At 42.4% G+C, this 16,909-nt stretch overlaps 1 protein-coding gene and 1 non-coding gene across 14 annotated transcripts in view; both read left to right on the top strand.

Moving 5' to 3' along the window:
* The window catches only part of LOC132677092 (uncharacterized), a 290,019-nt gene that overhangs the window by 118,125 nt on the left and 154,985 nt on the right, over positions 1-16,909 (top strand). For all 13 annotated transcript variants that reach the window (XR_014136183.1, XR_014136184.1, XR_014136186.1 and 10 more), the window contains one exon: positions 5,199-5,335. This is a non-coding gene — a transcript (uncharacterized LOC132677092). The remainder of the gene's footprint in view (positions 1-5,198; positions 5,336-16,909) is intronic.
* Positions 6,087-8,155, top strand: LOC145713198 (vomeronasal type-1 receptor 4-like). The gene has a single exon (XM_081791390.1). It carries the CDS (start codon positions 7,163-7,165, stop codon positions 8,153-8,155), a length of 993 nt encoding a protein of 330 aa, XP_081647516.1. The 5' UTR covers positions 6,087-7,162.

Here is a 16,909-nt window from a genome sequence, read left to right as displayed (position 1 = left end):
ACAATTGTTAAATCTTCTTGGTGGATAGACCCCTTAATTATGATATAATGCCCTTCTTCATCTCTTGATACAGTTTCTATTTTAAAGTCTAGATTGTCTGATATAAGTACGCCTGCTCCGGCTTTCTTTTGTTGACCATTAGCATGATAGATGGTTCTCCATCTCCTTACTTTCAATCTGAAGGTGTCTTTAGGTCTAAAGACACAAAAGGACTTAGGTCTAAAGTGGGTCCCTTGTAAACAGCATATAGATGGATCTTGTTTTCTTATGCATTCTGTTACCCTGTATCTTTTGATTGGAGCATTGAGTCCATTGATATTAGAGTGAGTACTGAAAGATATGAATTTATTGCCATTATGTTGCTTGTAGCGTTGGAGTTTCTGGTGGTGTTCTCTGGTCCTTTCTAGTCTTTGTTGCTTTTGGTATTTAATTAAATTAATTAATTTCATCTTTTTTCCCCATCACAGAGTCCCCCTTAAAATTTCTTGCAGGGCTGGTTTAGTGGTCACAGACTCCTTTCATTTTTGTTTGTCTCGGAAACTTTTTATCTCTCCTTCTATTTGGAATGACAACCTTGCTGGGTAGAGAATTCTTGGCTGCATGTTTTTCTGATTCAGCACACTGAATATATCCTGCCACTCCTTTCTGGCCTGCCATGTTTCTGTGGATAGGTGTGCTGCAAACCTGATCTGTCTTCCCTTGTAGGTTAAGGACTTTTTTTCCCTTGCTGCTTTCGTGATTCTCTCCTTGCCTAAGTATTTTGTGAATTTGACTATGATATGCCTTGTTGATGGTCGGTTTTTGTTGAATCTAATGGGAGTCCTCTGTGCTTCCTGGATTTTGATGTCTGTGTCTTTCCCCAGATTAGGAAAGTTTTCAGCTATGGTTTGCTCACATAACCCTTCTACCCGTATTTCTCTCTCTTCTTCTTCTGGGACCCCTGTGATTCTGATGTTCCTTTTTATTGAGACACTGATTTCTCTAATCTTAAATTGTGCTCTTTTGCCTTAATCTCCCTCTTTTTCTCTGCTTCGTTATTCTCCATGAGTTTGTCCTCTGTATCACTGATTCTCTGTTCTGCCTCATCCATCCTTGCCACCACAGCATCCGTTCGTGATTGCAGCTCAGTTATAGCACTTTTTATTATTTCATCCTGACTAGTTTTTACTTTTTTTTTTTTTATCTCCACAGAAAGGGATTCTAATCTATTTTCGACCGCAGCTAGTATTCTTATTGTCATGATTGTAAATTCTGGTTCAGACATCTTGCTCGTATCTGTGTTGGTTAAGTCTCTGGCTGTCGTTTCTTCCTGCTCTTTATTTTGTGGTGAATTCCTTTGTTTCATCATTTTGAAGGGAGAAGAGAAATCAATGAGGTTAAAAAATTAAAATTAAAAAAATTAAAATTAAAAAATATTACATTAAAAAAATTACACACACACACCCACACAAATTGAATGAATGATGCTAGATCCTAGGTGTGTTTTGGTCTGGGTGTTTAAGTTGCTTGATGGATTAGAGAAAAAAGGAGAAAGAAGAAACAAGAAATTGTTTGAAAATTTGAAAAAATGATTACACTGAAGTGGACTAAAATGAAATGATGTAAGTAAACTAGAATTTGAAACAATTTACACAAAAGTGAAAAATATAGTTGAAAAAAATTTAAAATATTTTTAATAAAAATTACAAATGAAATCTTTCTCTTTCTGTATTCAAGAAAAAAGAAACAAAAAAGAGAAGATAATAAAGGAAATCGTTTTATAATTTGAAGAAATGAATATAGTGAAGTAGAGTAAAATAAAGTGATGGAATTAAATAGAATTTGAACAATTTACACAAAAGTAAAAAATATAGTAAAAAAATAATAATATTTTTAATAAAAATTAAAAATAAAAATGAATTGTTTCTCCTATTGTAATCAAGAAAAAGGAAATGAAAAAGAGAAAAAAGAGAAAAGAAAAGGGAAAAAAAAAGAAAATTGAATAGATTGGCCTCCTAACAGACTGAAATACGATTGAAATTACTTCGTTTTTCCCCTAGAAGTCAGACTATGAAGTGCTTTATAGTCCATAAACTAAGCAGGTGTTGAGACTTCTGTTCTTGAAGAGTGATTTTGGCCCAGTTGGGCGGGGCTTAGTGTAATGGCTCCATTCTCCCCTAGTTGGCGCTGCCAGCCTGTTGGGGTGGATTGTTGTGGCGCTTGTAGGTGGGTATGCGCATGTGCAGGAGCGGTGAAAATGGCGTCACCCAGCTACCCAGTTTCTAGTATTGGAACTCTCTTCTCCCTGATCAGCAGTCGCTCACCTGTCCTTTGTCTTCAGCTTTCATTCACTCCCCACTTTTATGCTGTCCCTGACCAAGCCCCAGGTAGTACCTCTCTCCTGAGTTTTGTCTCAGATGCGACTGCCTTCCCCGGCCCCCCACTTCTGAGGTACTGCGGCTTTGACTCATTGGAGGGTCTCACCGAGCCACGGCCGGGTGCCAGCCCCACCCAGGAAAGTTTGTGGGACTGTGCTGCTGGTGATGCCCAGAGACTGCAGCCAGGTGCCAGCCCGCCCCAGAAAAAGTTCACGAGATAGTGTAGCAGCAGCATTTCAGGGATTATGGAAAATCACAGCACACATCTGGCACCAGGCTTCACCCTTAATGACCTTGTTCAGCACCAGCGAATGCGACCATTGTCTGGGGTCTGCTGGGCCCAGGTGGCCTCACAGCCTCTACCAAGTGTCCTTCCAGCAGTGGAACCGCTTCTCCCTGTGTGGCCCAAGAATCTCCCGGGTCCCACTCTGCTCCTGGGGATTTGCCCTTCCCACCAGAGCACCACCAGGTATCGGGGACGCCAGGAATTGAGGACGCCTGTGAGACACACACACTCACTGCCAGTCCCTTAGTTGTCTGACATCAGTATTTACTGCTCCTTCCCTGTGAGCCCCTCTCTGCCATCAGGGATCGTGAAAAGTAAGAGTCCCTCCTAAAGCAGACAACAGTCTCTTCGGAGATACTCACAAACTTGTAATTGGATTTGGTAATTAGTCCTGGGAGAAAGTTTTTCAGAAGTATTGTCAGCTACCGAAGGCTGTGCTGTCATTGCCACCACGTGTGAAATTGTAATTGCAGTTCTGACGGGAGGGGAGGTCACAGATCACAAAGCCTTATCTCTGGTCTGGCTGCCTCCCTCCCTCACACGTACTGGCTGCTGTGACCTTCACGCTGCGCCCCCATCCTTCAACGTGACGAGTCCAGTGAGTTCTTTCTCTGTCAGACGGAGAGGCAGCGCCTGTAAGGAAGGACGTGTGAGTAAGTGTTCGTGTCTGGAAAGGGATCCTGAGGGTCAGGACAGACCAGGGGAAGAGCTGAAGAGGGAGGTGGAGTAGTTCCTTGGGTGTGAGCTGAGAGTTTTCAGTGTCAGTAGAGGTGTGCTTACAATGCCTTCTGCTTATAATACAGAGAAGGGTAGAGCAGAAACAGTTTTCTAATCCTTTACAGAGATCGTGTAGATGAATCTGTTTTTAGAATTTTTTAAAAAATACGTTTATTTCTTTATTTTGAGAGAGACAGAGATAGCAGAGTGGGGTAGGGGCAGAGAGAGAGGGAGAGAGAATCCCTATCAGGCTCTGCACTGTCCGTGGGGATCCCAACATGGGGCTCAAACTCACAAAACCATGACATCATACCAGAGCAGGAACCGAGAGTCAGTTGGGGCAAAGTTCACTGTAATTATGGGACCAGACAAGAGGTACCTGGGGCATGTGAATCTTGGCTCATTCTCTCTGGTTTAATAATATTCTAGAAGAATCCCAGTCTCAGAACTAATATTCTAATGATTTTTAACTTACGTGACACACACAATTCCATATTCTTAGAACCATTTTACGTGTGTCTTGTATTTTACTGTCTTTTACAATCTTGCCTTAGTGCTAATAGTTTCACTCAATGCACATTTTGTTAAATACCTCAGCATTTAAAACATAATCATCAATAACTGTTTCATCTTATAGTAGGATTTTATAAACCGTTGATTAGAGAACAAGGTACTATGATGTAATATTGTGTGTATGGAAGCCATGATTTTTGTTCTTACTGTGACAGGAAATGACTCTTTCTACTGCCAAAGTATTGTTAGCAAATACTGCATTTATGAAATCTAATGTGGGCACAGGGATGTGTCCTGCAGGATTAGCCTGTAATTCATGCCTCTGAACTTTATTATGATATTAAAACTTTATTTACATATGTTATTCACCTAAATAAAATATCCTTCATGAAAAATGTATGCTTTTTACACCAAACATATAAAATAAAATATAGTGTGAAATAAGATGGAAAAGTATAAATGCAAAATTAAATATGCGTCTGGACTATTTGAAGGCACAGCTGACGTGCATTGTTAGTGGAGCACAGAGGTTCAGACACTGTCTTCGCTGCAACGTGCCAGGTTCCAGTCTCCACTCGGCCCCTAACCAATGTGTGAACTTAGATTGCTTCCCTGTGTGCCTAGCTTGTCTTTATCTCTGCCATGGAAATAATGTTCGTGCCTCCATCATGCCTTTAGGAAAAGAAAAAAGATTCCATATGTATGGTAGTAGGCAGTGATTCATGCATTTTAAGTGGTATTTAAAGGTTATTTTTTGGGGGCGCCTGGGTGGCTCAGTCGGTTAAGCGGCCGACTTCGGCTCAGGTCATGATCTCGTGGTCCGTGAGTTCGAGCCCCGCGTCGGGCTCTGTGCTGACAGCTCAGCCTGGAGCCTGTTTCAGATTCTGTGTCTCCCTCTCTCTGACCCTCCCCCGTTCATGCTCTGTCTCTCCCTGTCTCAAAAATAAATAAAACGTTAAAAAAAAATAAAGATTATTTTTCCCCTGTGGGAGGCACCTTGACACAGTGAAACTGAAGTAAATATGTTTCCCAGAGATAATGTGTCTCAACTGATATGATACATGCAGTCGAAAAGACATGTTCCAGTGCAGGATACTCGGATTCTGAAGACCGGTATTACTCACTGGGATCTGTCAGAATGGACTCCAGGATTTGGCAATGAGAACAGTTTCCTCTTCATTGATGATGGTTGGAATCCTTGGCATTTTCTCCCTTCTTTACCATCGTCTGTCTCTTCCTCTTCTACAGGGAATCCAGGTTGAGATCCTGAGATGTGATTGTTAGGCACCTGATTATACTTGCTTCTTGGTCATTTCCTTTTACAGGTGTCCCCAAGACATTGGCAGCCATGAGTTGAAACATTCTTCCATGCATTTCTGAGTGCACATCTGTTTTCTGTCCTCACAACGCTGGCAGAGTGTGTTCATTGGCACCAGCTGCCTCTTCGCCCCGAGACCTCCAGGTGGGTGGAGATTAGCTAAAGCCTCCCCAGGATATTGGGATTTCCATTGTCCTTTGCGGACCCTGTATGTGCTGGTAAATATCGTTACTCCTATGGCAGATATAGCAAGAAGGAACAAATATTTAGGATGCTGCTCTCCTGAATTTTTTTAAACCAAATCTCAGACTCATTGTAAGCACCATTATTATTCTGTGATGTTTCATCGTTGACCTCCAATCTGGACCTTTTGGTCCATAAGTTTTCTTTCTGTACGGACTCATTGAGCAAGCCAGACACAAGCAGAGAATCTTCTCAGCTCCCTGAAATTTTATTTTGATGGGTTGTATTTAAAAAACTAGAAGATGTACACGTTTTAATGATGCAACTCACTGGTATTTCACAAGTGACCACACCGGTGTGTGCAATTCCAAGATGAAGAAACAGGTGGTTGTCAGAATTCTGGGTATCTTCTTGTGTTCTCTCTAAGTCACTGTCCCCACGGGTATAGCTTTCTTGGCTATCTTTGTAGGATTGTGATGTTTGGGAATAGGTTCATAACTCTCCAAGATTGGAAAGATTAGATCACTTTTCCCATTTTGTACTTGATATAAATGGAGTCATACTGCCTGAATGTGTAATGATGACTTATTTCTCATGCCATATGACTTTTGAAAATTGATTTGTATTCTTGCGTAGTCTTGTTAGCATTTTAGATCTGCTGTAGAAGACTCCATGGTGTGACTATGAAAGCATTCACCGATGGCTGGTCCTGTTAATGGGAAGTGGGTATTCCTGAGTTTGGACTACTATGAGTAACGAGTAGTGCTGGTATATAATTCTGTAACCAGTCTTTTAGGGATACCAGACACACTTTGTTGAGTATATTCATAGCTGTATATTTGTTGGGACATAGTATATCCAAGACAGCTAAAGTTTATACTACCACACAGTTTCCAAATTTTAATGTTTGCCAGTAGTTTCAAGATTCTTGGTTGATCCACAAGTTTGCAAAGACTTGTTGTTTCTCTCACTCTCCTTTTATTCTTTTTTTTAAAGTTTGTTTATTTTAGTAATCTCTGTACCCAATGATGTGTCTGAACTCACAACCCTGAGATCAAGAGTCTCATGGTCTTCCACCTGAGCCAACAAGGCACCCCTGTCCTCCTTGTTTTAGATTTTTACGTCGTGTTTGATGGCACCAGGCGGTAGTGTCATGGTTGAAATTATGTGACTACTATAGACATAGAACATTTTTACACCTGTATTATCTATTGAGTACCCTCTTATTTGAAGTTTCTGTTGGAACGGTTTGTCCATTGTTTATTCTCTTGTGTGGTCTTCAGGAATTCTTTCTGCTGGTTACAAATTGTGTGTGTGTGGTGGGGATGTTTGGATGAGAACCACCCATTCATGTAATACAAAGTCATTTTACTGGCATGGTTAATGTGCCCTGTGCTGTTCAAGAAATAATATCGTGTTCTAAGGTATAGACATTTTTTTTTCTTTTTCAGGATGAATCCATTGTACCTTTAATATTTATGTAAGCAATCCAGTCAGACTTAATTCGTTTTAGGAAGTGATAGTGATCAAGTTTTCCTTTTTCCAATATAACTTGCACATTTCAGGTTGTTCTGAAAATGTTGCCTTGTGCTTTCTTTCCATTTGCTCTCACCTGTCATTGCTTCTCCAGGATAACAGCACTTCATCCTTCCTGCGGACTTTTCAGTTAAATAGACTGCAAATCTCTCCATCTCTTCCAATCACAGGAAGTCATGGCAATCAAATCGGAGCACTCGATTCATGTTATTTGTGGTGTAAAAAACCTTCAGTGAGGCTTCGCCCAGAGAAATGATTGTTGTTCATAACATAAAGGAAAACATGTATGATAGATTAGCTTCAGGGCATTTGACAGTAGGAATAATCTTCTTGTCACAGACGACAGTTGGAATTGTGGGCAATTTCGTTCTTCTTTATCATTACGTGTCCGGTTACCACACTGAACGCAGGCTGAGGTTCACCCGTTTGATTCTCATGCACTTGACTATAGCCAACTCCTTGGTCATTCTCTCTGAAGGAGTCCCCCAGACATTGGCAGCTTTGGGATTGAAAACTTTTTTCACTACATTTGCATGCAAACTTTTTTTGTACGTTCAGAGAGTGGGCAGGGGGTTGTCCATTAGCAGCACCTGCCTCTTGAGTGTCTTCCAGACCATCACGATCAGCCCGATGAACTCCTATTGGGAGGATCTTAAAGTCAAAGCCCCAAACTATGTTGGCTTCTCCATTTTCCTCTGCTGGAATCATTATGCATTTATAAATTTAGTGTTTCCTCTGTATGTGTTATATATGCCTAGCCAATGGAGCACCAAAAACATCACACAGGAAGGAGATTTGGGGTACTGTTTTACTATCCATCAGGAGGCAGTGACAGTCCTACTCTATGCAGTGTTGATAGTGGTCCCTGAGGTTTTATTTTCTGTTCTCATGATCTGGGCCAGTGGCTCCATGGTCTTCCTCCTGCACAGGCACAAGCAGCGGATCCAGCACATTCATAGCACTAATGTCTCCCCCAGATCCTCTGCTGAGTCCAGAGCCACTCAGAGCATCCTTGTCCTGGTGAGCACCTTTGTGTCTTTCCACTCCCTCTCCTCCATCTTTCATGTTAGTGTTGCTTATATTGATAATCCCAGTTTGTGGCTGGTGAACACCACTGTGGTGATCTCTGTGTGTTTTCCAACTGTCTGCCCCTTTTTCATTATGAGCCGAGACTATACTCTCCCCAGACGCTGCTTTTCCTGGATACAAAACACAAAATCCTGTAGTGTTCCTGGGGATATATAAAGTATGTTTGTGCACAATGTCGTTTTATATTCACTGCATTTGCTGAAAAAGTCCATAGAATACTTAAAAAATTTTTTTTTAATGTTTCATTTATTTTTGAGAGAGAAAGAACATGTGAGTGGGGACGGGGCAGAGAGAGAGAGACAGAATCCAAAGCAGGCTCCAGGCTCTGAGCTGTCAGCACAGAGCCCTATGTGGGCTCAAACTCATGAACCACGAGATCATGACCTGAGCTGAAGTTGGATGCTTTACCGACTGAGCCCCCAGGTGCCCCAAAGTCCATAGAAATTCTAAGAAGGAACCAGAGGAGTTTCAAAGGTGGACACTGATGCATGCCGACGTTTCATCAAATGGTTGAGTATGGGACATACGTGGACAAAGTGGCGATGAATGAAGCAGTTTTGTTTCATTGTGGTGCCTGGTATCCTGAAGATGGCAGTTTAATCAGTGCTGCTTAATGGAAAAAGCGGATTTGGTCTTGACTCCGGAGTGAGATGGAGTGGTTACCCAGGAGTGTACTCATGGGCATATCAGTCGGAGTGAGTACAATCGAGTAATGAGATCCTGGGATTTAGGACTTCAGCCTATCAATTCAGGGGGAAACAGGTTGGTTCATAGTATTCAGCCCTCAAGACCCCCCAAATTCATATCCTCACTGACAAAATACATTCACCCCTCCTCCCCGTTCCAGTAGCTCCAAAGTGTAAACTTATTTTGGAAGCAACTCTAAGTCCCAAATCTCATCTAAATATCACCTAAGTAGTGTGATTAAGACTTGAGATGTGATTCATCCTGTGAAAAACCTGTCTTCACCTATCAACCTATGAATGCAGACACATTCCCTGCTTCCTGAATACAGTGGTGGGATGGGGAGAGCATAGACAAGCATAGAGAAACTGGAAAGAAGAAATGTCACCTGTCCCCAGTAAGTAAAAAATCTAGGAGGGAAAATTCCCTTAGATTTCAAAGCCCAAGGGTGATGTTCTTTGTCTGGAAGTGTTGTCCTCCAGGCCTAGCGGGATGGTGTCCCTGCCGTGCAGCCCCCCTAGAATGCCATTGTCCAGGGGGAGTCCTGTAAGATGAATGATCCTTAATACTCCGCCTCTCCCCCCCCCCCCCCCCCCGTATCTCCTGCTGTGTAAGGTGTTCCCTTCCCAGGCATCCAGGTGCCCCTCCTCCTCTACCTCAGAATGTTCCATGTCATTCCCTGTACTTCCGCTTTCTTGTGGCCATCCCATAGAATGATCCATGAGGAATGGGTTGGAGTTGGAGACATCAGCCTGAAGTCATGTTGACTCTGTATGGACACAAATCGCCCCCCACACACGTTTCTACCTATGTGCACACGAGCGGTTCAGCACACACACGTACGTTTTCTTGGTGTTTGAGCTGAGAGGGTGTGAACACAGTGACACCAGGAGCAGTGAGCATACCTAGTGTCCATGCCTTGGTCCATGACACGGTTCTCCCACAGCAGCAGCCAGGGGCTTCCTGGAGAGACGGTGCAGCCTGGACTAGGACAGGGCGTGTATGAAATCAGCCTACAGAGCTGCGGTGCCATAAGTCAGGACATGCTAAACAACTCGGTTTCTAAAAATGGGCTATGTCAGAGGGACACGGGAGTCACCCGAAAGAGCTCCTCATGGTCAAACTGGAACACTTTCACTTCATTTTATTATTATATTTTAAAATGTTTATTTATTTTGAGAGAGAGAGAACACATGGGAGCGGGGGAGGGGCAGAGAAAGAGGGAGAAAGACACAATCCCACGCAGGCTCTGTCCTTTCACTGTAGAGATCCATGAAGTGCTCAATCTCATGAACAGTGAGATCATGACCTGAGCCAACATCAGGAGTCAGTTGCTTAACTGACTGAGCCACCCAGGTGCCCCTAACTCTTTGATTTTAAAAAAGAGTAGAAGAAGCAGTATTGGATTCTAACTCGGGGTATAAAACAAATGTGTATGAGTCTAAACTGATATGAAGAAATCTCACGATAAATAACAGAGAAATGAGATCTCCTTTTTAGAAGAATTTCACATAATTTATGTACAAACTTTATCCTTAAGAAGGCAGAACATAACATTCGTATCCTAAATGTCAGTCACACACAGTGACTTCTCTGCAAATAGTACAGTGTGAAAAGGGGTCGCATAGGTCTCACCGAGGAGTCCTCATACACATGACCTCATGCAGGGAATGTAGGTTGATGTCAACAGTGATAAGTCATGTTGGTGGAATGTACCCTTGATATACTGTACTGGAAATGGCATATCATACCCTCGGTCCTCTTCCCTAAAACAGAACCCCACAATAATCATGAGAAATTTATCACATTCATCGCAACGGAGGGCCCTTCGGGATTCCCAACTAGTACTCCTCAAGTGTGTCAGGATGATCAAAAATGAGAAAAATCTGATAAATTGTCACAGCAAAGTGGAAACTCAGGAGAAATGAGCACTAAACAAGATTTAGTGTCTGGATGGTTTCTTGGAACAGAAAAAGGACATTAGGTAAAGATTCAGCAAATGCTCATAAAGTTTTTACTTTAGTTAAGAAAAATGCATTGATATTGGTTCATTAGTTATCACGAGTGTAGATACTGATGTAAGATATTAGTCCTCAATGAAATTGAGTATCTCTAGGAAATCTGTATCATCTTTGTATTTTTGCATCTATAGCTGTTCTAAAATAGTTTATTAAAATAACAACAACAACACTGAAACACCACCACAGTTCTCAATACCTAATTGAGTGATCTCTTCGGCTTCGTTGTTCTGTGATGCCCTTGAGAATATGACCGACCAGGATGTTCTGTGGCTGCTCTTAAAGGGAAAGAAAGACACATTATCGCAAGAAAGGGTCAGAGTAGCCCTTGGAGTTTGAAAATGTTTTCATGCAACCTCCTGGTTCCTCCATTATTCATTATCTTGGAGAAGCTGAGATGAGGTGTGCATTTCTGGGCAAGACATTCCATCGCTGGGATTTCTGATCAAGATGACAGAGGTTAGGGAGGTGGTGTTGGACTACTGGTTCATTTTTTGGAGCTAGTTTTTTCTGTAAGAGACTTACTGTGCCCAGAATGCAAATGCTCCAGAAAGTTTAGGATATGACACACGTTATTTTCAAGAGCACAGGTGGTGTAACTGGTGGCAGCTGACAGGTGGATTGAAAGTGTCAGCTGCGATGAGGCACCAGTGTTAATTGTGGGGCTGGGGGTGTCAGTGGTCCCACACACAGGTCCGGGCCTCATGAGTCATAAAAACGGAAGGGTCAACTTTTACCAGGAGTCACAAGTGTGCCAATCACAGATACCTCAGTGTCAGTCAGCAGCTTGATTCTGGGCAAACTGTGTAAAGAACAGGCCTCACCATGGGCATCTGAATGAGTAACCCAGACAAGTATTTCAGCACTGCAGTTGGTTTCCACGGGTCACACCTCAAGAAAGGCAAGATGGTCCGTAATCTGCCATAGATTTCCAAGAGGTACACTTAACAGCCAGACCCCTGGCAACAGCTGAGGAATCTGAGATGTGACCAATGGAGGAAGGAACTGCCTCTGATTTCAGATCTGCAGAGCCAGCACTGACACTAACCAGACCCAGTGGCCCACTGGACACCATGAGGGTGCAGCCTACCTAAACCGTCAGTGAACAGGGACGTGCTTTTAGGACACTTTCTGATGATTGTGGCTTCCTAGTGCCATTGACTTTGGCTTTCAATCTGACTAGATTTAAAATTGCTAAAGAGAGAGATTGGTCAGGAACATGGCGGTGTAGGAGGACGCTGGGCTCACTGCGTCCTGCTGATCACTTAGATTCCACTTGCACCTGCCTAAATAACCCAGAAAACCGTCAGAAGACTAGCAGAACGGAGTCTCCGGAGCCAAGCGCAGACGAGAGGTCCACGGAAGAGGGTAGGAAGGGCGGAGAGGCGGTGCGCGCTACACGGACTGGCAGGAGGGAGCCGGGGCGAAGGGGCGGCCCACCAGCAAAGCACAGCCCCCGAGTTTGGCTGGCAAAAGCGGAGGGGGCCGGACAGTGTGTGTTCCAACAGCGAGCGGGACTTAACATCTGGAGGGTTATAAGTTAATAGCTCTGCACAGAGAGTGGGAGGGCTGAAAGACAACGGGAGGGAGAGTTGTTGAGCCCCAGACGACACAGCGCAGCTTGGCGGGGAACAAAGGAGCTCACCAGCGCCATCTCCCCCGCCCATCCCCCAGCCAAAATCCCAAAGGGAACCGGTTCCTGCCAGGGAACTTGCTTGCACCACGCAAATACCCAACGCTGTGCTTCTGCGGATCCATCCCTCCGGTGGCGGGTCTGACTCCCTCCCGGTGCTGCAGGGCCTCTCCTGAAGTGGATCACCAAAGGAAAAGCAAGCTGAGCCTGCCCCTCCCGCCCCCGTGCACCTTGCCGATCCACTCCAGCTAACACGCCAGATCCCCAGCACCACAAGCCTGGCAGTGTGCAAGTAGCCCAGACGGGCCACGCCACCCCACAGTGAATCCCACTCTTAGGAGAGGGGAAGAGAAGGTACACACCAGTCTGTCTGTGGCCCCAGCGGTGGGCTGGGGGCAGACATCAGGTCTGACTGCGGCCCCGCCCACCAACACAAGTTATTCAACACAGCACAGGGGAAGTACCCCGCAATTCCGCACCACTCCAGGGACTATCCAAACTGACGAAATGGAAGAATTCCCCTCAAAAGAATCTCCAGGAAATAACAACAGCTAACAAACTGATCAAAAAGGATTTAAACAATATAACAGAAAGTGAATTTAGAATAATAGTCATAAAATTAATCGCTGGGCTTCAAAACAGTATAGAGGACAGCAGAGACTCTATTGCTACAGAGATCAAGGGACTAAGGAACAGTCAGGAGGAGCTAAAAAAAATGCTATAAATGAACTGCAAAACAAAATGGAGACGACCACGGCTCGGATTGAAGAGGCAGAGGAGAGAATAGGTGAACTAGAAGATAAAATTATGGAAAAAGAGGAAGCTGAGAAAAAGATTAAAAAAATCCAGGAGTATGAGGGGAAAATTGGAGAACTAAGTGATGCACTAAAGAGAAATAATCTATGCATAATTGGTATTCCAGAGGAGGAAGAGAGAGGGAAAGGTGCTGAAGGTGTACTTGAAGAAATAATAGCTGAGAACTTCCCGGATCTGGGGAAAGAAAAAGGCATTGAAATCCAAGAGGCACAGAGAACTCCCTTCAGATGTAACTTGAATCGATCTTCTGCACGACATATTGTAGTGAAGCTGGCAAAATACAAGGATAAAGAGAAAATTCTGAAAGCAGCTAGGGATAAACGTGCTCTAACATATAAAGGGAGACCTATAAGACTCGTGATGGATCTCTCTACTGAAACTTGGCAGGCCAGAAAGGAATGGCAGGAAATCTTCAATGTGATGAAGAGAAAAAATATGCAGCCAAGAATCCTTTATCTAGCAAGTTTGTCATTTAGAATAGAAGGAGAGATAAAGGTCTTCCCAAACAATCAAAAACTGAAGGAATTCGTCACCACTAAAGCAGCCCTACAAGAGATCCTAAGGGGGATCCTGTGAGACAAAGTACCAGAGACATCGCTACAAGCATGAAACCTATAGACATCACAGTGACTCTAAACCCATGTCTTTCTATAATAACACTGAACATAAATGGACTAAATGCTCCAACCAAAAGACATAGGGTATCAGAATGGATAAAAAAACAAGACCCATCTATTTGCTGTCTACAAGAGACTCATTTTAGACTTGAGGACACCTTCAGATTGAAAGTGAGGGGATGCAGTACTATCTATCATGCTACTGGAAGTCAAAAGAAAGTTGGAGTAGCCATACTTATGTCAGACAAACTAGACTTTAAAGGCTGTAACGAGAGTTGAAGAAGGGCATTATATAATAATTACAGGGTCTATCCATCAGGAAGAGCTAACAATTATAAATGTGTATGCACTGAATATGGGAGCCCCCAAATATATAAAACAATTACAAACATAAGCAACCTTATTGATAAGAATGTGGTGATTGCAGGGGACTTTAACATTCCACTTACAGAAATGGATCATCTAGACACACGGTCAATAAAGAAACGAGGGCCCTGAATGATACATTGGTTCAGATGGACTTGACAGACATATTTAGAACTCTGCATCCCAAAACAACAGAATATACTTTCTTCTCGAGTGCACATGGAACATTCTCTAAGATAGATCACATACTGGATCACAAAACAGCCCTTCAGAAGTGTACAAGAATTGAGATCATACCATGCATACTTTCAGACCCCAATGCTAGGAAGCTTGAAATCAACCACAGGAAAAAGTCTGGAAAACCTCCAAAAGCATGGAGGTTAAAGAACACCCTACTAAATAATGAATGGGTCAACCAGGCAATTAGAGAAGAAATTGAAAAATATATGGAAACAAACAAAAATGAAAATACAACAATCCAAACGCTTTGGGTTGCAGCGAAGGCAGTCCTGAGGGGAAAATACATTGCAATCCAGGCCTATCTCAAGCAACAAGAAAAATCCCAAATACAAAATCTAACAGCACACCTAAAGGAACTAGAAGCAGAACAGCAAAGACAGCCTAAACCCAGCAGCAGAAGAGAAATAATAAAGATCAGAGCAGAAATAAACAATATAGAATCTAAAAAATCTGTAGAGCAGATCAATGAAACCAAGAGTTGGTTTTTTGAAAAAATAAACAAAATTGATAAACCTCTAGCCAGGCTTCTCAAAAAGAAAAGGGAGATGACCCAAATAGTTAAAATCATGAATGAAAATGGAATTATTACAACCAATCCCTCAGAGATCCAAACAATTATCAGGGAATACTATGAAAAATTATATGCCAACAAACTGGACAACCTGGAAGAAATGGACAAATTCCTAAACACCCACACGCTTCCAAAACTCAATCAGGAGGAAATAGAAAGCTTGAACAGACCCATAACCAGCGAAGGAATTGAATCAGTTATCAAAAATCTCCCAACAAATAAGAGTCCAGGACCAGATGGCTTCCCACGGGAGTTCTACCAGACGTTTAAAGCGGAGATAATACCTATCCTTATCAAGCTATTCCAAAAAATAGAAAGGGAAGGAAAACTTCCAGACTCATTCTATGAAGCCAGTATTACTTTGATTCCTAAACCAGAAGGAGACCCAGTAAAAAAAGAAAACTACAGGCCAATATCCCTGATGAATATGGATGCAAAAATTCTCAATACGATACTAGCAAATCGAATTCAACAGCATATAAAAAGAATTACTCACCATGATCAAGTGGGATTCATTCCTGGGATGCAGGGCTGCTTCAACATTCACAAATCAATCAACATGATACATCACATTAATAAAAGAAAAGAAGCACACGATCCTGTCAATTGATGCAGAAAAGGCATTTGACAAAATTCAGCAACGTTTCTTAATAAAAAACCCTCGAGAAAGTCAGGATAGAAAGAACATACTTAAACATCATAAAAGCCATTTATGAAAATCCCACAGCTAACATCATCCTCAATGGGGAACACCTGAGAGCTTTTTCCCTGAGATCAGGAACATGACCGGGATGTCCACTCTCACCGCTGTTGTTTAACATAGTGCTGGAAGTTCTAGCATCAGCAATCAGACAACAAAGGAAATCAAAGGCATCAAAATTGGTAAAGATGAAGTTAAGGTTTCACTTTTTGCAGATGACATGATATTATACATGGAAAATCCGATAGACTCCACCAAAAGTCTGCTAGAACTGATACATGAATTCAGCAAAGTTGCAGGATACAAAATCAATGTACAGAAATCAGTTGCATTCTTATACACTAATAATGAAGCAACAGAAAGACAAAAACTGATCCCATTCACAATTGCACCGAGAAGCATAAAATACCTAGGAATAAATCTAACCAAAGATGTAAAAGATCTGTATGCTGAAAACTATAGAAAGCTTATGAAGGAAATTGAAGAAGATATAAAGAAATGGAAAGACATTCCCTGCTCATGGGTTGGAAGAATAAATATTGTCAAAATGTCAATACTACCCAAAGCTATCTACACATTCAATGCAATCCCAATCAAAATTGCACCAGCATTCTTCTCGAAGCTAGAACAAGCAATCCTAAAATTCATATGGAACCACAAAAGGCCCCGAATAGCCAAAGTAATTTTGAAGAAGACCAAAGCAGGAGGCATCACAATCCCAGACTTTAGCCTCTACTACAAAGCTGTAATCATCAAGACAGCATGGTATTGGCACAAAAACAGACACATAGACCAATGGAATAGAATAGAAACCCCAGAACTAGACCCACAAACGTATGACCAACTCATCTTTGACAAAGCAGGAAAGAACATCCAATGGAAAAAGGACAGTCTCTTTAACAAATGGTGCTGGGAGAACTGGACAGCAACATGCAGAAGGTTGAAACTAGACCACTTTCTCACACCATTCACAAAAATAAACTCAAAATTGGTAAAGGACCTGAATATGAGACAGGAAGCCATCAAAACCCTAGAGGAGAAAGCAGGAAAAGACCTCTGACCTCAGTTGTAGCAATTTCATCCCCAAAGGCAAGGGAATTAAAAGCAAAAATGAACTACTGGGACCTCATGAAGATAAGAAGCTTCCATACAGCAAAGGAAACAACCAACAAAACTAAAAGTCAACCAACGGAATGGGAAAAGATATTTGCAAATGACATATCAGACAAAGGGCTAGTATCCAAAATCTATAAAGAGCTCACCAA

The sequence above is a fragment of the Panthera onca genome, chromosome E2, assembly GCF_046562875.1.
Source record: "Panthera onca isolate mPanOnc1 chromosome E2, mPanOnc1 haplotype 2, whole genome shotgun sequence".
NCBI lineage: Eukaryota > Metazoa > Chordata > Mammalia > Carnivora > Felidae > Panthera > Panthera onca.
Note: the sequence above shows the minus strand (reverse complement) of the source record. Positions and strands in the feature narration are given on the sequence as shown.